Genomic DNA, 21637 nt, shown 5'->3' with positions numbered 1-21637 from the left:
CTTTTGTGTAATGAAAATTTATTGAACACAAAGTGGTGTTTCTGAGGATCGTGGAAACTTCTGAAAGGTGTTATACTATAAGGGATATTGTAAGAGACTATCCCTTAACTATCCTATTAGAACTTAGACATACAATAAAACCTTGGATTGCAAGTAACTTGGTTTGCAAAACATTTTATTTAATTTTAACTTGATATACAAGCAGTGTTTTGCAATACAATTACATACAGTATACACACATCACAACTGAGCTGATGGTTCTTCTGTTTCTGACGCTGGAAGAGTGTAGTGACTGTTTTAAATGAGCAAGGTCTTGCAATACAAGTACGTATAGTATTTTGTATTAAAGGTTTTGGGTTGTGGAACGATTCGTCTGAGTTTTCATTATTTCTTATGGGAAAATTTACTTTGATATACAAGTGTTTTGGATTACAAGCATATTTTAGGAATGAATTATGCTCGTAAACCAAGGTTTTACTGTATTTTTTTGTGAAATACAAGTTCTTTGTGATCTCAAAGAGGATTCTTGAGCTCTAAAACTCAGCTACTTACCATATATACTCAAACATAAGTCAATCCGAATATAAGTCAAGACCCCCATTTTTCTCCCCAAAAAGGAGGAAAAATGGATGACTCGAATATAAGATGGTTGCTTAATATTTAAGTGCCATACCCTGCCAGGATCTGCACCCAGTGTCTCCTCCCTCACGCCCTCCCCTGCCAAGCTCTGCACTCAGCTCTCTCACTACTTGCCAGATTCTGCACCCAGTCCCCTTCCCTCCCTACCCTACCAAGCTATGCAGCCAGCCCCCCTCCCTGTCAGGCTCTGAACTGAGGAGTGGCATTCGCTCGTGGGCTGTATGGGGCGCTAATGTGTTAATGGAATGGATAGTGTGCAGGACATGGGGCAGTATTTTGTGGATTTTTTTCTACAAAAACGCTTGCTTTTTGTATGGTTCTGGGTAACTAGTTAGATACAAGCATATGTGTTAGTTAAGGCTACTCCCAATAGAAGCGTACGGAAAAGTGGGTGCATGAAAATCTGAATATGAATGTAGCCAAGACCAGAAAAACACACTACAGATTAATATTAAGGAAAAGTATAATAATCTCTTTAGGTATTTTGCTATTAAGCTAGACCATAGAGGAAATCAGGTATAGATATACATAATACATAGAGATATTAAGAACTCCATCTTGTATTAAGAACTCCATCTTTTATTAATGACTCCATCTTGGTTTTCTGTCTTTCTGTGAGTCCCTTCTTCTTGGGGTAAAACATACTGCAGTTTCCCGCCTTGAGCCTCATGACCTAATTGATAACAGATGTGCTTGAGCTGGTTAGATGGAGCATATTTGATTTCATATCCCAATGTGGGATATAAAAGGAAAGCTTTATTGTATTAAATATGAATGAAATATGTTGTGTGGATCTATGGATGGTTGGGGCCCCAAATGATATGTGCTGTGAATGATGTGTGAGAGAATGGTTTGTATTTAATTTAAAATGTTTTACATATATAAGATGTAAGAAACTTAAAGGGAGCCTAAGAGGCAACATCTGGAAATGGTGGTCCAGCGGTGTATGGGCAGGAGCGAACTTTCTGTGCTCCTGCCCTGTGCCTCTCCTTGCTTTTAGAAGCCAAGAGAAAAGAGTATCCCAGGCTGCTCACCCAGACATTATTAGATTCTTCAAAGGAGTCCTGAGGCTCAGGCTACTGATCCAAGATCCCTTCCCTTCCTGGAATCTTATCGTGTTAGAGGGTGTTTGGAGGACCCTGTATGAGCCTTTGGAGGAAGCTTCTCTCAAGATCTTACAATCAAAGCAGTGTTCCTAGTTGCAATTACCTCGGCCAGAAGAGTCTCAGAATTGCAAGCTTTGTCGTGCAGGGAACCATATCTAAGGATCACAAAAAACAGGAGTGACCTTGCATATAGTACCATTTTTTTTTGCCAAAAGTTGTTTCAGCATTTCACTTTAATCAGAAAGTAAGGCTACCAGCTTTACAACCTACAGGTTCTAAGAAGAAAGACAAGGCTTTAAAGTTGATGGATGTTTCCAGAGTTCTCTTGTGTTACTGGAAGTAACTTGAGTTTCATCTATTGGACCATCTTTTTGTCCTAACCAGAGTCAAACCGAGGCAGACTAGCCTCCAAGGCCACCATATCCCAGTGGATTCAAACAGTGATATCCTCCACCTATATTGTCTGTGGCAAACAACCGTTGGTATCGTTGAAAGCACATTTAACCAGAGGAGTTGCCTCCTTTTGGGTGGAATCGAGGACAATACCTCCGGAAGAGAAATGTAGTTCTGCTTTTGTATCCTCCATACTGAAAGCAGGCTCATCTCTCTCGCCCAGAACCTTCGTCTCCTGAAGTGGATGGTCTACCCACAGAGTTTTACAAACTTTTTAATCTCTTCTGATACCTAAGCTGCAGTTATATTATCAAGACTTAATTACACATCCAGATTCCTTGGGACGGTTTCTGGAGGCTAATATAGTCATTATTCCTAAACTGGGAAGAGACTCTCAATTAGTTCAAAATTATAGAAACATACATAGAAAGTGACGGCAGAAAAGGGCCAAGGCCCATCGAGTCTGCCCACTCCATTGACCTACCCCCCTAGTTAATCGCTCTCTGATGACCTTTTCCCTCGTAGAGATCCGACATGAGCATCCCAACTGTTCTTAAAAACTGGCACGCTGCTGGCCTCAACCACCTGTACTGGGAGCCTATTCCAGCTGTCCACCACTCTTTCAGTGAAGAAGTACTTCCTAGTGTCGCCATGAAACTTCCCGCCCTTTATTTTCAGCGGGTGTCCTCTTGTGGCCGAGGGTCCCCTAAGAAGGAAAACATCATCTTCTACCTTGATGCGACCAGTGACATACTTAAACGTCTCAATCATGTCCCCTCTCTCCCTACGTTCTTCGAGAGAGTATAGCCGCAATTCGTTCAGCCTTTCTTCGTATGATAGATCTTTGAGCCCCGAGACCATCTTGGTGGCCATTCGCTGTACCGACTCGATTCTCAGCACATCTTTGCGGTAATGTGGCCTCCAGAATTGCACGCAGTACTCCAGATGAGGCCTCACCATGGTTCTGTACAAAGGCATTAGGATGTCGGGCTTCCGACTAACAAAACTTCTCCGGATACAACCCAGCATTTGCCTATCCTTAGATGAAGCCTTCTCCACTTGTTTGGCCGTTTTCATGTCATCGCTGATGATCACCCCCAAATCCTGTTCTGCGGCAGTCCTTGCTAAGGTTTCTCCATTCAATGTGTACGTTCTGCACGGATTATTGTTGCCAAGGTGCATGACCTTGCATTTGTTAGCGTTGAAGCTAAGCTGCCAGGTCGAGGACCACTGTTCCAACAAAAGCAGGTCTTGCGTCATGCTGTCGGACAGATTGCCGTTACTCACAATATTACATAGTTTGGCATCATCAGCGAATAACGTTATTTTACCTTGAAGCCCTTGAGTCATGTCTCTTACAAATATGTTGAACAGGATCGGGCCCAAGACTGAGCCCTGCGGCACCCCACTGGCTACCTCCGACGTTTTAGAGATGGTAACATTAACAACCACCCTCTGAAGTCTACCACTCAGCCAATCGTGAACCCATGCTGTAAGTATTTCACCTAATCCCATCGATTTCATTTTGCTCAATAGCCTGCGGTGGGGGACGCTATCAAAAGCTTTGTTGAAGTCCAAGTACACGACGTCTAGGGACTCTCCCAAATCCAGTTTCCTTGTTACCCAGGCAAAGAAACTGATGAGATTGGATTGACAGGACCTACCCTTGGTGAATCCATGTTGGTGGGGATCGCGTAGTTCCTCCTCGTCTAGTATCATGTCCAATTTGCGTTTGATGAGTGTCTCCATGAGTTTACTCACTACCAACGTGAGACTTACCGGTCTGTAATTCGCAGCCTCTGTCCTGCAACCTTTTTTGTGCAGAGGAACGACGTTAGCTGTTTTCCAGTCCAAGGGGACTATTCCCGCTCTCAGGGACAGATTGAAGAGTACGGATGACGGTTCTGCCAGGACGTCCCTGAGCTCACTGAGCACCCTGGGATGTAGATTGTCCAGGCCCATGGCTTTGTTCACCTTGAGTCTTGATAATTCGTCGTAGATGTCTCCGGAAGTAAACTCAAAATCCCGAAATGGGTCTTCTGAACTTTGCTTTACCTGCAACTGTGGACCGGACCCCGGTGTCTCACAGGTGAAGACCGAGCAGAAGTATTCATTTAGTAGTTCGGCTCTGATTCTACAAACCTCCCATCTGATTTCTTAAGGCGCACTATCCCATCAGTGTTTCTTTTTCTGTCGCTAATATACCTGAAGAAGGATTTGCACCCTTCTTAATGTTCCTTGCCAGGTTTACTTCAGCTTGATGCTTGGCCTCTCTGACTGCCGCTTTCACCGCTGTAGACTTGGCCTTGTATTCCAATTTAGCCTCCCTTGTCTCTGAATGTTTGTAGGAAATGAATGCAAGCTTCTTTTCTTTAACGAGATCTGAGATCTCTTCGGTGAACCATAGGGGTCTAATGTTTCTTCGCCGTTTGCTTGCTGATTTTATGTATCGGTTCGTTGCTGCATGTAAGGTAGATTTCAAGGTTGACCACATGTCCTCCACATTATCGGCCACAGCTTGGATTTGTAGTGCGTGATGGACGAAATCTCACATGCATTTGAAGTCAGCGCCTCGAAAGTTGAGTACTCTTGTTGTCGTGCTCGATCTAGTGAAATCTTTCCTGAGGTTGAACCATACCATGTTGTGGTCACTGGAGGCTAACTTATCGCCTATCGAGACCTCCGATACGCTTTCTCCATTGGTGAGTACCAGGTCCAGAATCGCCTGTGCCCTAGTGGGCTCTGATACCAGTTGTTTGATTTGTGCTTCTTTAATGGCGGATAATAGCCTTCTGGCGCTGGTTGTCGCTGTGAGCGTGTTCCAATCTGCATCGGGCATGTTGAAGTCCCCTAGCAGAACAGTGTCCCCCCCCTTAAAGTGATATTCTCTATATCTATGATTAATTCTATGTCTTTGTTTTCCAGCTGTCTTAGTGGTCTGTATATTACACCAAGATAGGTTTACCCAGAGGGATTCCCCGGTGTACTTGACCTCCGTGATTCTTGTAGTTTTAATGTCCTCCCTAGTGTATAGCGCTACCCCTCCTCCTAGCTTGCCCTCCCTGTCTTGACGAAGTAAGTTGTAACCCGGTATAGCCATATCCCACCCATGAGAGTCCGTGAACCAACTTTCGGAAATCGCCACCACATCTAGATCAGCATTTATTATTTCGGTCTCCAGTTCCAGAATTTTATTGCCTAAACTGTGTGCATTGACATACATAGCCCTCCATGCCTTGTGATTGCTAGGACCCTGCGGGTAGTATCGTCCCATTTCTTTGTTAAACTTAGATTATAAAATCTATATGAAGATTTTGTGTGTTAGATTAGAGAAAGTTATTCAACCTTTGATTCATAAAGATCAAACAGGATTTATAAAACATAGATTTGGTTCTGATAACACATGTCTGTTCTGCCATGTTATTCACTCTGCTCGGTCAATGGGTTCCTCAGTTGCAACTGTATCTTTTGATGCTGAGAAGGCTTTTGACCGAGTGGAGTGGAAATATTTATTCGCAGTACTACTCCATTTTGGTTTTCCTAGGGGCTATATTGACATGATTCAAATTAGAGAATGACATGGGGACCATTTACCGCAGTAAACTGTGGTCACTGCAGTAAATCTGCAGGAATGTAGACATTTTCAGCTGGTTTACTGCAGGAATGGGTACAAGATATTTCACCACCCCGCGGGAATGGGGACAAGACCTTTTATTGCCCTATGGGAGCGGTGAAAAGTCTTGCTCCCATGGTAAAAAAGATTGCGCCTGTGTCAGACTCAGCATATCCTCCCCAGCTCCTCTTGCGCCTATTTTACCTTCAGGAGCCAGCCATACCACAATGAAGACAGAAGGAACCCAAAACCAAAGCCTGAGATCAATGTGATTTGAAGAACAAAATTACCAGACAACAAAAGGTAGAAAAAAAATTTTCTGTTTTGTGATTAGAATATATCAGATTTGAAATATGTATCCTGCTAGAGCTGGTGCTAGACATAACTGAGGACTGCAAAGCCCAGGCAGTGCTTCTTTAGCTTCCAGCTGGCTTAGGGCTCTCTTTGAACAGGGGGGCACTCCCCTAACACTATTCCTGTCATGTGTGACTGCGGTATTCTGTTAGCTTGATTTTTCTATGTAGCATTCTGTAGTACCAATTTGACTTCAGTTTTCTCAATAGTGGAGGGGATATTTGTGAGGGGGAAGAGAGGGGAGACAGGGGTTTTGTTGATCCTTGCTCTGTATTATTTGTGTTTATAAAATGACAATTGTACAGAATATTGTCTCTTTTTATACTTTAATAAAATAAGTTCAGTATAAAATAACTATTCAAGGCTTTTGCGGATGAGATCTGAGTTTGCGGGGCAGGGACTGAGCTCGCAGGGACGGGGACTGAGCTAACGGGGATGGTTCAGGGATGGGGACAAGCTCACGGGGATGGGACGAGAACGGTGATAAACTTTTTTCTCCGTGTCATTCTCTAATTCAAATTTTAAACTCCTTTCCAACTGTAAAAGTACTAGCTAATGGTGATCTTTTTGAGCCATTCACACTTAATCGTTGTACAAGACAGGGAGGGATGCCCCATATCACCTCTTCTTTTTAACTTGGCTCTAGAACTCCTATTGGTTGTGATTCGCCATAACACTGAAATTAAGAGGATCTGCTTTGGTGATGTTGAATATAAACTGTATCTGCTTATGCAGAAGACATATTACTGTACTTAGCAGACCCAGAACATTCATTGCCTGCTTTGATTAGCACTATAAATCACTTTTCTAGTTTTTCTGGTTATAGAATTAACTGGGGCAAGACAGAACTGATGCCTTTAAATGATCATTGCGTACCCTTTTCTATCGATGATCTCTCCTTAAAATGGGTCACATCATCTATTAAGTATTTGGGAATACAGTACCTCTAAAATTAATATACCCATGATTCAAACTAAAATCAGGGATACCATGAAGCCTTGGTCTCCCCCTCAAGTTATAAGAAGAAGAAGAAGTTGCCCCCGCTGAGTCAGACCAGAGGTCCATCTTGCTCAGTGGTCCGCTCCCGCGGCGGCCCATCAGGCCTAGTGCCTGAACAGTGGTCCCTGATTAATTTTGTAACTTACCTCTAATCCCATCCCTATAATCTACCTTTACTCTTGGTGGGATAGACTAGATTCATTGAAAATGATGATAGTCCCCCCAAATCACCTATTTATTAAGTATGTTCCCTATTCTATTTCCCCCTCACTTTTATAAATCAACAGAAAAATTATTATCCATCTTCCTTTGGAATAATAAAACTCCTAGGATTTCTTTGTCTAAGTTGAAGGCTCCTAAATGTCAGGGAGGTGTGAACTTCCCTGATCTGCTGTTATATCACAAAGCTTTCATACTCAGTCAGGGAACTGGATGGATCCTATCTGATATTTCCTCATTACACCCCAGATGGCTCTCAGTTGAACAGTTTCACTTATGCCCACTTTAATTGTCTAAACTTTTAGGTATGAATCTCTTCAAAAAAGAGCAGCATGACTCCATATTAAAATGCGCACTTGATTCTCTCCAGTATTCTGATTCTAAATTAGATATACAGTATCGCTGTCTAACTCATTTGCCATTCCACTCTGGAATAACTCTTATGTATTGATAAACAAATGATCTCATGGCCTTGCAGACAAAAGAACATATGGGATATTAGCTCACTAAACTAAAAGTTGGAAAACTTTTGCTGAAGTTTAGACTGAGTCTTATTTAGATAATTTGCAGTTTTTCTACTGGTTACCTTTAAAGTCTGTTCTTCGCAAACATATTATCCCATTTAATACTTTACATGACACCCCTGACTTGAGAAATTTCTGTATTAAAGTTACTGCATGACTTCCGGCGGAAACATGGAGCTGTAGACAGCGTGTTGCTACAGCTCCGTTATACCTTCTCACGGCGCGGCAAATAATCTGCCTTTCCCCCTCAGGTTCGGGTCTCCCGCGGCGTTGAGGAGTGTGTTGGAGACGCGGGGAGACTCGACCTTCATTTTTTTTTTCGCAGCCCCGCAGTTGCGGTCGCGGATCACCCGGAGACCACGTGGCGCCACAGTCGGGAACAGCCGCGACTTTCGGATCGCCCGGATACCACGTGGCGCCGCAGTCAGGAACAGCCGCGACTTTGCCCACCGACTCGCGGTGCGGCTCCTCTTCTGCAGGCCAGAGCTCAGGAGCGGCGTTTCCAGGTGCTGGGGTGTTTGATTGAGGCGCGGAGTGCCTCGGTCCTGATTTGCCCAGCAGCCCTGCAGTTTTGATCCCGGGTCCCCCGGCAGACACGAGGCACTGCAGGAGGAGGGTGGTTGCGACGATACCCACCGGCACGCGGCGTGGCTTTTACTTCCCAGGATTGAACTTGGGCTCAGTCTCCTCCCTGTACCGGGAAGCTTTTTGCAGGCGAGGAAATCGGGGAGCCTAGGAGAGGGTCGCCATGGCAGCGAAGGCGGTCCGGAAGGATCGGGAGCGGAGCAGGCTGCCTGAGGCCAGGATGGCGGATCCCGGGGCGCCCCCATCGCCGGAGGCTCCTCACTCCTCCTGGGTCACCGCGGTCACGGCAGAGGTTCAGGCTGCCCTGGAGAGCTCTCTGGGGGACAAACTCCAGCGCATCCTAGATAAACTGGACACGTTGGACCAGCGCTTTGCCTCCCTTACTTCAGAGGTCAAGGAGACTCAGCAGCGGGTGAGTGCAGCTGAGGATCACGTCCAGCAGCTTGCCCAGGAGCAGTCAGCCCACACCACAGCGTTGGCGGCGTTGCGTGCCAAGGTGGACGACCTGGAGAATAGGTCCCGCCGTAATAATCTTCGGTTTGTTGGCCTGCCTGAATCGGTGCGAGACGTGGTGCTGGGGGCGCTATTGGAACGCTGGTTGCCGGAGTCTTTGTCTTTACCATCTTCTTTGGGCCCCCTGAGGGTGGAGAGGGCACATCGCTTGGGGCAGCGGAGAGAGAATGCTGACAGACCTCGAGTGGTCATCTGCCGTATCCTGAATTATCATCACAAGATGGAGGTCCTGCGTGCGTTGCGGCAGGGCAAGAAGCTCTCGTATGACAACAAGCCGATTCTCTGCTTTCAGGACTATTCGGCGGAGGTCTCTCAGGCACGGCGCAGGTTTTCACCTCTCTGCACCCGTCTCATCCAGCGTCACATTGCTTTTTCTCTGCAATACCCGGCGCGCCTGAGACTGACACATCTGGGTCGTACTCATCATTTCGACACCTTGGAGGCCGCTCAGCGCTTTGTGACAGAGATGATGCCTGATGACCCGCCTCCGGGAGCTGCACTGGACTGAGGAGACCCAATTTTGGGGACTGGTCTGTAGTTTGAGTTTGGACTGGGGGTTTCTTCTTTCTCCCCCTGCGTGGGGGTCCCTGTGTTTTGTTTTTTAGAGGGACTGCTTGGTTGGTGTGTGTGTGGATGGAGGGGGGTTGACCTGGTTGTTCTCTGTTAGCTTGGGTCTGTTCCTGCTCTAACTGGTTTGAGCATTGGGTATTGGGTTTGGTGAGTGGGCTTTGAGGGTTGCTGTAGTGGCTGGGGTGTTGGGGGCGGGGAGGGGTGGGTTGAGTGTTCTTGGGGTTTTGGATGATGGTGGCTGTTTCTTACTGTTTTTGGAGCTTTGGGGTTGTGGGTCGGGGGGTACTGGTCCTAATCCCGTGGGAGGGTGTATCTAGTTTCCTGGAAGTGATGCCCTTTTTGGGGTATCTTGGGTGTAGATCAGGGGAGGGTTGGTGGTGGAGGGGGGTTTGTGGGGTGGGGTGGGGGGGAGTTGGGGGGTGGGGGTGGGGCTCGCTGGGGGATGGGGATCTGGGGGAATTTTGGGGTGAGTGGGTTGGGGGTCACTGTGTTTGGGATTTGATTTGGAGGCAGGGGTATGGCTTGATTCTTGGGGCAAGTGGGGGCGAGAAGTCGGGGAAGCGGTGGCTGGGACGCTTCTCTGGTATTATACTGGTTCTTTCTTTTTGTGTGACTGGGCTAATGAGAGGTTTACTCTGGAATACACTCTAACTTCTTGGAATGTTGGGGGGATTCACTCCCCTATTAAGCGTTCTAAAATATTGCAGCGTTTAAATCGTTCTAAAACCTCTATTGCCTTTTTACAGGAGACCCGTTTATCCTCTGTGGAACATGCCAAGCTCTGTACCTGGTGGGTGGGTTCCTATTTGGAGGCGCCCGCTGTGGGGGGAAAGGGAGGTGTTATCATTCTGTTCCGTAAGGGCCTGCGTTTACTCACCCAGAAGGTGTTCCGCGACCCTAAGGGGCGTTACATTGCGGCCTTGGTGTTACTTGATAATCGGCCTCTTTTGCTCTGCAATGTTTACGCTCCTAATAATCCTTCGGCCAGGTTTTTTAGGGGGCTCCGCAATCATCTCTTACAGTTTGGAGATGTTCCGATGCTGGTGGGTGGGGACTTTAATGAGGTACCGGACCCGAAGCTGGATCGCTCTGCTTCGTCGGGTAGAGAGACCTCCAAGCTTTATACGGGTGGTCAACTTTTGGAATCCACCTTGGGGTTGCTTGACGTGTGGCGGGTGTTACACCCGTTGGAGAGGGATTACTCCCACTTGTCCAGGGCGCACGGGACGCTTTCACGAATTGATTTTCTTCTTATTTCTCGCGTGCTGCTTCCACGGGTAATGGGGGTTGAAATGGGCCCCATTGAAATATCTGACCACGCTTGGGTGGGATTTCGGTGGACTTGGGGAGACTCTTTGAGCAACAGAGGGTCCTGGCGGTTTCCCTGCTACCTGTATAGGGATACCCGTTTTCACGAGTTTTTGACACAGTGCTGGCGTGATTTTCAAGTTAACAATCAGCAGCATCGGGATGATCCCATTCTCTATTGGGAGACGGCTAAAGCAGTCTTGCGGGGGGATGTCATCTCTTATGTGGCCAGGGAGTCGAAGCGGAAGCAAAGGCAAATACTGGCTTTGGAGCGGAAGGCGACTGGGTTGAGACGCCAGTATGGCAGGGCGCCCTCCTTCCTGCTTCGGGCGCAGCTTTTGGAGGTCCAGCAGGAACTGAATGAACTGTTGCATCTTCAGGCTCTGCGGACGAGGGAGTACTTTAAGTTTTCTTTATTTCGGTTTGCGAATAAGAGCAGTCGATTGTTGGCCCGCCTGGCGCGTCCGAGGGGTGGACCTGAGAGCATAACGACTCTTCGGGGTTCCTCTGGGGTGCTGTATCATCGGTCGGAGGAGATATGTGAATTATTTCGGGAGTTCTTTGCTGAGGTGTATACAGATCCAGGCCCCGAGCTTTTGGATGGGCAAGTTTATCTAGATAGCCTCGACCTACCTTGTTTATCTCAACGGGATGCAGCCGTTTTGGATCTTCCTATCACCGCAGAGGAGGTGGAGGGGGCGATAGGGGTCAGTCAGTTGGGCAAGGCGCCGGGCCCGGATGGATTTCGGAGTGAGTTCTATAAGTTGTTGGTGTCGGACGTAGCGCCAGTACTGGCTGAGGTTTACAATTTGAGTGTTGCTAAGGGCTTTCTTCCTCGCTACGTAAATCTAGCGTCTATTATAGTTCTCCCGAAGCCTGGTAAGGACCCTCTTTTGCCTGAATCGTATCGTCCTATCTCATTGTTGAATTATGAGGCGAAGCTTTTGGCTAAACTTTTGGCTAACCGCCTGGCGCGTGTTTTGCCGTCGGTGATATCTGAATCTCAGGTGGGGTTTGTGCGGGATAGGCCGGTGGCTAAGAATATCCGGCGCATCTTGTTGGCGCTGGAACGGGTGGGACAAGACGGTAGCCCCGCCATGCTCATCAGTTTTGATGCAGAGAAGGCCTTCGATAAGGTGCGGTGGGGTTACCTTTTTGCAGTGCTGAGGACGTACGGTTTGGGCCCCTTCTTTTTCGGTGCAATCCAGGCACTGTATAGTGATCCAGAGGCGCGGATTACAGTTAATGGGACTTGCTCAGGTTTTTTCCTATTGGCCGGGGGACTCGCCAGGGCTGCCCCTTGTCTCCGCTCCTTTTTGTGCTATCTTTAGATCCTTTACTTCGGGAGCTTCAGGCAAATGCGGAGATTCGGGGATTGGTCCTGGGTGATTCACATTTTAAAATGGCGGCGTTTGCAGATGATCTCTTGGTCTTTTTAACGGACCCGCAGCATTCCTTGCCCGTATTGTTGGAAAGTCTTCGGGAATACGGAGATTTCTCTGGCTTCGCCTTGAATTTTGTGAAATCTGAGGCGCTGGCTTCCTCGGTTCAACTTCAGCGGACATGGGGGGGATGGTTTCCTGCTGCGTTGGGCTGACACCTCTTTTAGATATCTAGGGATTAGGCTGACGATGGATGTGACCCAACTGTACCGTCTTAACATAGATAAACTCCTGGCGGATACTAAAGTGTTGCTAGCCAAATGGCAGGCGTTGCCGCTGTCTTTGTTGGGGAGAATTCATTTATTTCGTATGGTTGTATTCCCGAGGTGGCTTTACGTTCTTCAGACTCTTCCCCTTTCTTTGTTGCAGAGGGATATTCGTTCTCTTACCTCCCTATTGATCCGGTTTTGTTGGGGTGGACGTAGACCTAAACTGAAATGGTCCCTATTGGTGGGGCCTGCCCGCGGGGGTGGTTTGGGGGTGCCTGACATCAGGGTTTATAACCAGGCCTGTTTGCTTCGTCATCTTAGTGATTGGGTGTTGGGTACCTCTTTTTATACGGATATCTCTCTGGAACGGGATCATTTCTATCCTCTTCATCTCTTGTATCTCCTCCATGCCCCGTTGTCTAAACTGCCGAGACCCTGTAAGCGTAGTATTTTGTTTCGGTCCTTGTGGACAGTGTGGCATCAAATCCTTCAGTTGTGGAATCAGGACTCTCATACTAGTGTATTTTTACCGTTGGCGGGGAATTTAGCTTTCCCTCCGGGGGTTGGACCTTCTGTGTTCGGTCGTTGGAGGGCGCGGGGGGTGGAACAGATGCGGCATGTTCTGCGGGATGATGGGTCTCTCTTACCTTATGCTGAGCTGGCGGGGAGGGGGGTCCCTGAGATTGGCCTTCCATTTGCATATTGTCAACTAAGTCACTATGTGGCTTCCCTTCAGGGGTCTTCCTTGCAGGGGGATTTTGGGACCCAGCTCTGTACTTTTTTGGCTGCGGATCCTGATACTAGGGTCTCTATATCAGCTTTGCATGGCCGGATTCTGGCTCTTTGCCCGCCTAGGGTTTTCCCTGGTATTTTGGGGGCATGGCAGCGGGACTTGGGTAGGGACTTGGGGGACAATTTCTTGTTAAAAACCCTGACTCGAACTGCGGGCTTGGTACATAGTGCTGAGCTCCGTGAATGTCACTTTCGAACTGTCCTGCGGGCCTACGCCTCCCAGAGTCAGGCTTACCATATGGGTTGTATTGATACTCAGTTATGTACCCGCTGTTCGGTGGAGGTAAATTCTTACTATCATGGTTTCTGGAGTTGTGAGGGGATTCAGACCTTCTGGACCGAGATGGCCTCCTTTCTACAGGGCTTGTTGCGGACCCCTGTGCCAGTCTCCGTGCAGTCTATGCTGTTTGCCCATTTTTCATTCTTGTATATGTACAATTCTTATGAAAAATTATTTCTTAGTAAATGTTTTATTTTGGGGAAGAAGTGTATCTTGTGTTGCTGGCTGTCTTCTGAACCACCTTCATTCTGGTATTGGAGGAATCGCCTCCATGAACTTATGGGTTGGGAAGCCCGTTTGGCTCGTTCTTCCCGACGCCGGAGCAGAGACTTTGTTCACACTTGGACTCCATATTTGAACATTTTGCCTCCTGAGAGTCGTAGCCGGGTCTTGAATAGACTCCACCTCTGAAACTGTGCTTCTAGATGTCTCTGCTGTTCCCTGCTTGCGCGTTTTCTGTATATGTGGGGGGATGGGGAGGGGTGGGTGGGGGTAGGGTTTTCTTTGTTGGGGGGTGGGGGTATGGTGGGTCCGGGGAGGACATAAGAGTCCAGTCCTCCGCGGGTGTTTGATGAAACTGCATTCCATGGTTATTATTGCTGTTGTACTTACTGTTGCTTAATAAAATAGATTTAAACATAAAAGTTACTGCATCTGGCCATACTGCTTCTCACTTTTATAAATTTCTTAAGTCTTTGCCCTCTGATACTATGAAGAACCTTAGAAAATCTTGGGAAGAAGATTGGAATCTCCAATATCCATCTCTGATTGGGATAATATCTGGCATTTTGTATTTAAATCTTCAAAATTTGCTTCTGTAATTCAGTCAATGTATTTCTTACAAAATAGGTCCTTATGGACCCCCTTAAGATCATATATAATTAACCCTTCATTTTCCAAAAACTGCTGGACTTGTGAATGGCACATTGGTAATGTCAAACATTTTCTATATGAATGTTCAGCTGTAGCCAAATTTTGGTCAGAAATTTGGTCTGTGATTTGTCGGATCTTTAAGATCTTAAACTGTTTCTCTTACAAACTACTTATTCTGAAAAGCAATTGTATTGAATCATCACTTTCTGATATTGAAGCTGAAGTGGTTAACTTTTTACTTACACTAGCTTTGAAGATTATTCGTACTTCATGGAAGGATTTTTCACAAGTTACATATGACAGATGGTATAATTATTTATGTTTATTGTACAGATATGAACATTATTTTGCTAAGAAATCCAACTCATTAGTCAAATTCAACAAGAAATGGTCTATTATGAAAGCCTTTCTCTCAGTCATAATAATAGTCTGTTTATAATACTGTATACTCACTTCTCATATATGTTTGCTTTTACTGTTATACTGTATTTATAAAATGGTTTAAATAAAGACTAAAAAAAAGAATCAATTTGTAAATAGAATCTAAAGAGATAATTGAGTTCCACTAATATTCAAGCTGTTGCTTTTATTTGATGTGTTTTACTGTTCAATGGCAATGTTTGTTCATTTATACATTACAGTTTCATTATAGACAGTTAGGGCCTGTTTTACAAAGCCGCGCTAGCAGCTGTAGCACGGTAACGGCCCCGAAGCCCATAGAGATTTAAAGGGCTTCGGGGCTGTTGCTGTGCGGCTTTGTAAAACAGGCCCTCAGTTATAACATTATATGAGCAGATCAGAACCTTGGTTTCAGGAAGTTCCTCGTGTCCTTCCTTCTCCTGTCTTTGTGAACGTCTGAGTAAATGCATTGGTTATGCGATCATTTAATCCTAATTTTTTTATCTACTTCTAGTTTTAAATACAGGCATCATTTTGGAACATACTAGCCACATGGAATAAAAACATATTTAAAATGAAAGATTCTGCTTTGATTTCAGTTCACTGATCGAGATGAGCTGTTACATCACTTATTGGAGTGTGATGTCATCGTTTATAATATCTCTGAAAATAGTGAGCAGATTGATGAAGCCTCCTGGGCTGCTTCAGGTTAGTACATTGATATTGTCATTTGCATTGACATCTGTATATATGTATGGTCTGAAAGATGAATTTTACATCTGTTGAAGATATTCCTCAAGGAGGAGGTGTGTGTCTGTCTAAGTGCTAATTTTGACTTTGGCATTGATATTTAGGCAGTCTATGTACTCCATACAGAAAAAAAATCTATAAAGCTAGTTTTTTTTGGAGATCAAAAAATGTTAATCTATGTGAATCTGGTTTACCTTAAAATTAATAATATCTGTACCAAAAGTAATCATATTCCTCTCTAAATTAAATCAGAGTGCAAGGCTTTATGTGTGGCTCCTGGGCAGTGGCATAGTAAGGGGGAAGGAGGCAGACCACCCTGGGTGCTGTGATGATGGAAGTGTTGGCACCTCTCTATCCTCCCTTCTTCCCCCCCTACCCCCCCGGTACCTCTTTAAATCTTCACCAGTGTGAGCAACTTCTCCGGTCTGTTGCTCGCGCTGTCCTGGCTCCTCTCTGAAATCACTTCCTGGTCACAGGACCAGGAAGTGACATCAGAGGGAAAGCAGTAGCTCCAAGAAGCTGCTTGTGCTGGCAAAAATTTAAAGAGGTATGAGGGGGAAGGGAGAAGTGTGAGTGTGGTGTGAGGAGCCGGGGGGGGGCAGAGAGAAGGGCGCAAGGGGTGCCACCACCCCGGACACTTCCTATCCACTGCTCCTGGATAACATAGTTTTAAAGTAAGACAAGTGTATTCTGTATTACATTCTCTTTTTTTATTTATTTATTTATAAATTTTTCAAATATAACAATCAAGTGTATACTTGTACAGAAAGCAAAGTTCAAGAATAAAGAAAATAATTCAAGCATAATATATAATATATGAAAGGAAAAAAAATTATCTTAAATCTCACTCGCTGTATTACATTCTCAACCTTCATATTGCTTTTTTCCTTGACATTTTGCAGATAGAGGAGTAGCCTAATGGTTAGAGCAGAAACTGAGAGCCAGGGAAGCTCAATTCAAATTTCACTACAGTTCTTGTGACCTTGGGCAAATCAATTAACCCTTTATTGCCTCACTTACAAACATAGGATCCCTTTTTGCAAGCTGCAGTAAGCACTAATGCGTTCATACTGCAGTTTAAAATGGTGTACCACAGTGTGCTGAGGCATACCTTGTTACCTTTTTGATATATGCATATGATGCTGGCTCACTGAAAAATAAAATATACTCCAGTGCAATAGGTGAGATATTCTAGACCTGTGTTCTTCAACCTTTTTACACCCGTGGACCGGCAGAAATAAAATAATTATTTTGTGGACCGGCAAACTACTAAGACCGAAATAAAAAAAACACATTTTCGCCCCGTCTCCGCAAGCTCAGTCCCCACAAACCATCTGATCCCATCTGCACAAGCCTCAGTTATGATTTTATATTGAATGTATTTTATTAAAGTATAAAAAGAAATAATATTCTGTACAATTGTCATTTTATAAATATAAATATTCAGAGCAAGGACCAACAAAACCCCTGTCTCCCCTCCCCTTCACATATATCCCCTCTACTATCAAGAAAATTGAACAAGCCAAATTATTACAGAATGCTACACAGAAATATCATGCTAACAGAATACTGCAGTCACACATGATAGGAATAGTGTTAGGCTTTGCAGTCCCCAGTTATGTCTCTAGCAGGATATATATTTCAAATCTGATATATTGTAATGACAAAATAGAAATAAAATGATTTTTTTCTACCTTTTGTGGTCTCTGCTTTCATCTTCTTTCCACTCTTCCTTCCAGCGTCTGCTCGTTCCATCCACTGTCTGGCCTCCTCCCCTTCCATATGTATCTGACTTCTTTCTATGCGCCTCTCCCCTTTCCATCCAGCCTGTGCCTCCTCTCTCCTTTTTACATCATTCATTCCAGCTTCACAGCTTTCTTCATTTTTATCTCTCCTACACCAGATCTAGCATATTTATCCCTCTCTCATTTCTCTGCTGACCCCCTTTCCAGCATCAAACTCTCTCTACTTTATCATTCCTGTCTCTCCCCTTTCCCTCCCTGCCAGCTGTTTCCTTCCTTTTTTCCTTCTCCCTTCTCCCTTCCCTCCTCCCCCCTATCCAACAGTAGCTCTCTTCCCATCCCTTTCCCTCTTCCCCTCCCAGCAGCATCTCTCTTTCTACCTCCCTCCAGGTGCAGTAGCAGCTCTCTCTTAATCCAGCAGCTTCCCAGCCTCCAACAGTGGCTTCTTCTCCTTCCAGCAGCTCTCAGTACTTGCCTGCAGCAGTGATTTCCTTAGGCAGCCTTGGGTCCGTTGCGCCTCTGAGGAAAGGGGAAGTTGCCAAAGTGAATCACTGCCCTGGTAAGTACAGAGCTGCTAGGAGAGGAGACAGCCACTGTTGAAGGCTCCCCATGATCTTACTCCTGCTGTGCCCTGCACAATCGGGCCCCCCCCCCAAGCCGGCAAAAACAGTTTTGCACCGCAGGCCCTACCGCCCAAGACGAGCCGGAGGCCCCTACCCGCCGCATCCTGCACATGGGCAGACTCTCAGCACAAACGCTGCTGATGGCCCCAATCGACACCCTGACCTCCCCACGCACGCTGAACATCTCCTCTCTGCCTGTACTTTCCCCGTGGCCCTCTTCGGCGACTCGGCAGGGGCAGCGATCAAGACAGGCTGCCGACGTCGGGACCTTCCCTCTCTGAGTCCCGCCTATTTTGTTTCAACTTCCTGTTTCCGCATAGGCGAGACTCACAGAGGGAATGGCCGACGTCGGCAACCTGTCTTGATCGCCCAAGGCTGGGAAGAACAGAAGATTTCCGCGAACACCACCGGGGCAGGAAATTTAACGGCGTCCATCTTGCCGGTCTTGCACGGACCGGCAGGAATTTTCTGCGGTCCGCGGTTGAAGAACTGTGTTCTAGACACTAGGCTTATTTCCCTATAGCCACGTGCTGCTGCAGAAGGAATCCACTCTGGATTTTTCACTCTGCCTGCTGTACTTCACTGGGCTTTCTTGCTCCACCTTCAGTTCTTTCCTTTTGAATGCATGCTTACAGGAGTGTTTGTTCTGCTCTCCCCATCTTATTATTTTAATTTGATGTAATTTCGTCCTCTTTCGGGTAATTTAGTGCTTGGACCAATTTTTGAAGTTCTGCCTGCTTGAGAATTCACAGGCTGTTCCCACTGGGTACCTGTTAGCCAGCATGTATAGCTTTCTCTAGAGCTCAGGGTTGTCCATGAGTTGGTCTCACCTGCTGTTAATCAGGAGTTGAGCGCAGGCTTGTAGGCGTCCTTAGGAGGCTCAGCAGGGTCATGAAAGGTGCCAGCTGTGTCGTTGCGCCTCCTCCCGTCCCAGTGCACATCCGTTGGTCCACAGGGGGGTGGAGTCTGACAGGGGAGTCTGACTGGCAGCCTGAAGATCAGCTTTACAGATCCTTTCCCAGCATTGTGACAGTGAATTTTCTCATCCAGCTACTGTGAGAGAGCAGAAAGCAGGCTGAAGCACTGATTCTCTATCAGGTCACAGTGTGCACGCAGGCTGACAGCCTGTGAGATATATCAAGAGAGGTTGGAAAAGTGGGATTTTGAAGGATTCTGGATGTTCTCCCATGTTCCTTCTCCTGAAAAATCCTTAAGAGTTTGGGAAGTATGAAAAATATCGCAATTTTGGTACAAATGTTTTATAGCAGCCATCTTGCATTTTTTTTTGCAATCTTTTTTTTCTAAAGCTCCCTGCTTCTTCAAATCTGCAAATTTCACCCGAAAACTTGCTAGGATGAAGTCCTTGGGTTCTCCTTATGTGAATTCTTGCCAGGATTGTGCATATTTAGCGTTTTTAGAGCATGTTTGTGCCATGTGACGCAGCTGAGGGGTCCACAACGTCCAGCTTACCCTCTCCTCTGCTGAAGCAGGTGACCAAGCACTCAACTAGCCCAGCAGGTGGCCTGTATGACTTTCAGGGGCTTGCATGGCTGGCAATTCTACCTGCTAGGCTGCGCATCCTTTGCAGCCTAAGAAATGTAAATTTTAGTCACCTTAGGGCAAGGGTAGGGAACTCCAGTCCTCGAGAGCCGTATTCCAGTCGGGTTTTCAGGATTTCCCCAATGAATAAGCATTGAAAGCAGTGCATGCAAATAGATCTCATGCATATTCATTGGGGAAATCCTGAAAACCCGACTGGAATAAGGCTCTCGAGGACCCAAGTTCCCTATCCCTGCCTTAGGGTGACTCTGTGCCCCTGGAGTTGCATATCAGAACTGGTGTTCTCTTCCTGTGCAGTTCCAATCCTCCTCTACAGTGTCTCTCAGTGGCATTGCTCCTTTGGACATGTCTTCAATTCACCCTGCCACTGTGCTTGCACTGCTTGACCCTTCTGATTTGGGGGATCCGGATGCAGATGACTTGCTTGCTGACCCCTTATTTGCAGGTGCAGCTCTTCCTTGGACAGGAGATCAGGGACTGTGCTGGATCTATGGATTCCTTTGAGGTTTTTGGAGCCTGGACATGCTCTCACAATTCTGTGCTTCTTTGTGTTTGCGGCATTTCTTTTTGGTCACTCAGCTGGCTCCATCCACTTCTTCCTTCTGGCTTTGTGGTGTGTGTGCTTGCAGTCTGCTTCCTTTCCCTGGCACCCTGATATGTGTGTTCTGGTCTCAGAGCAGTTGATGCTTCAGAGGTTGCTCTGAACATTGCTAGAGCTATGTCACGCTGGTATCCTCTGGCACAGGAGTATCAGCAGTTTTTGGATCAGTCAAGGGTGGATTCTTTTGTGGAACAGGTGGATAAATACGCCTCTCTCCCCAATGTGGGGAATGTAGTGTTGGAAGATATGCAGGACCACTAGGTGGATGTGGTCCTCAGGAAACTCTTTGATGCAGCTGCTTTTAAGCATTAATGCTGCTTCAGCAAAAGCTTTTGTCGCACATACCTGTCTTTCTCAAATGCGCACACTAGAGCATGAGGTGGTAGTTTTCTCTCCTCAGTCTTTTCTGACAGGGGCAGATTATATGGTGGATGCATTGTATATCCTTGTGCGGGTTTGGCAAAGGTGTTGGCGTATTCCATCTCTGCCCACAGAATGCTTTGGTTCGGACAGCGGATGGGTGTTTCCACTTCCATGGCTACTTTGGCTCAACCTCATGGATTCTGGGATGGACCATCACCCTAAGACTCTGCCTGATAGCAGACCCAGATCCTCCTGGGGTTCTGGGCAGTGTTCCCGCTAAGCTGCGCTGGCGCACAAAATAGTACATCGCAGCGCACAAGTTTCACGTCACAGCGCACACTCGAGCGGAGGTGAGAGGAAGCGGCGGCGGTCTGCCCTGATCGCCTAAGATGCAGCAGCGGCGGCTCCTTTCATGATCCCGGGGATCATGAAAGGAGCCGCCGCTGCTGCATCTTAGGCGATCAGGGCAGACCGCCGCCGCTTCCTCTCACCTCCGCTCGAGTGTGCGCTGTGACGTGAAACTTGTGCGCTGCGATGTACTATTTTGTGCGCCAGCGCAGCTTAGCGGGAACACTGGTTCTGGGTATTTTAATTTCATGGCTCACAGCACTAGCAACCATAAGCAAGTGCCACGTCGTAGATATCTGATGGTTTAATGTCTACAGGTATTCCCAGTCTTCCACCTCCAGTTCTGCACCCACTGCTGAAGAGGCAGAATAGCACCAGGCCGAGGGATGCTCCCCTTCTGATAGGGGGCCTGCTCTCAGTCTTCCTTCCTGCTTGGATGTGAATTTCATCCGACAAGTGTGGACTCTCCTACAGGTCGCCTGGTTAAGGCGCTAAAGGTTCCAGACACCGTTCAGTGCTGGTGGGATATTCCAGCTATAGAGCTGGTGCTGCCTGAATATTCAGTCTCGGGCAGATGCTCTATATACTTTCTTGTGCCCAAGAAAGGCTCAGAAGATTGGAAGACTATTCTGGATCTTTAACTTGTGGATAAGGCTCTCAAGGTTTCACACTTTTGAATGGAGGCTGTGCGTTTAGTCATTGCAGCAGTGGCCCCAGGAGAGTTTCTTGCCTCACTGGATGCATATATATACATTTCCTTTATTCCGGCTCACTGCAGTTTTTTTGTGGTTTCATGTTCTTGGTCAAGATTACAACTTCTTGGCTCTGCTTT

At 46.5% G+C, this 21637-nt stretch overlaps 1 protein-coding gene across 3 annotated transcripts in view; it reads left to right on the top strand.

The window, feature by feature from the left end:
* The window catches only part of AK7 (adenylate kinase 7), a 206443-nt gene that overhangs the window by 24367 nt on the left and 160439 nt on the right, over positions 1-21637 (top strand). For all 3 annotated transcript variants that reach the window (XM_033952479.1, XM_033952480.1, XM_033952478.1), the window contains exon 3: positions 15418-15526. In XM_033952479.1, the coding sequence (XP_033808370.1) occupies positions 15418-15526 (109 nt within the window). The remainder of the gene's footprint in view (positions 1-15417; positions 15527-21637) is intronic.

Source organism: Geotrypetes seraphini, chromosome 7, assembly GCF_902459505.1.
Source record: "Geotrypetes seraphini chromosome 7, aGeoSer1.1, whole genome shotgun sequence".
NCBI classification, from domain to species: domain Eukaryota; kingdom Metazoa; phylum Chordata; class Amphibia; order Gymnophiona; family Dermophiidae; genus Geotrypetes; species Geotrypetes seraphini.
Note: the sequence above shows the minus strand (reverse complement) of the source record. Positions and strands in the feature narration are given on the sequence as shown.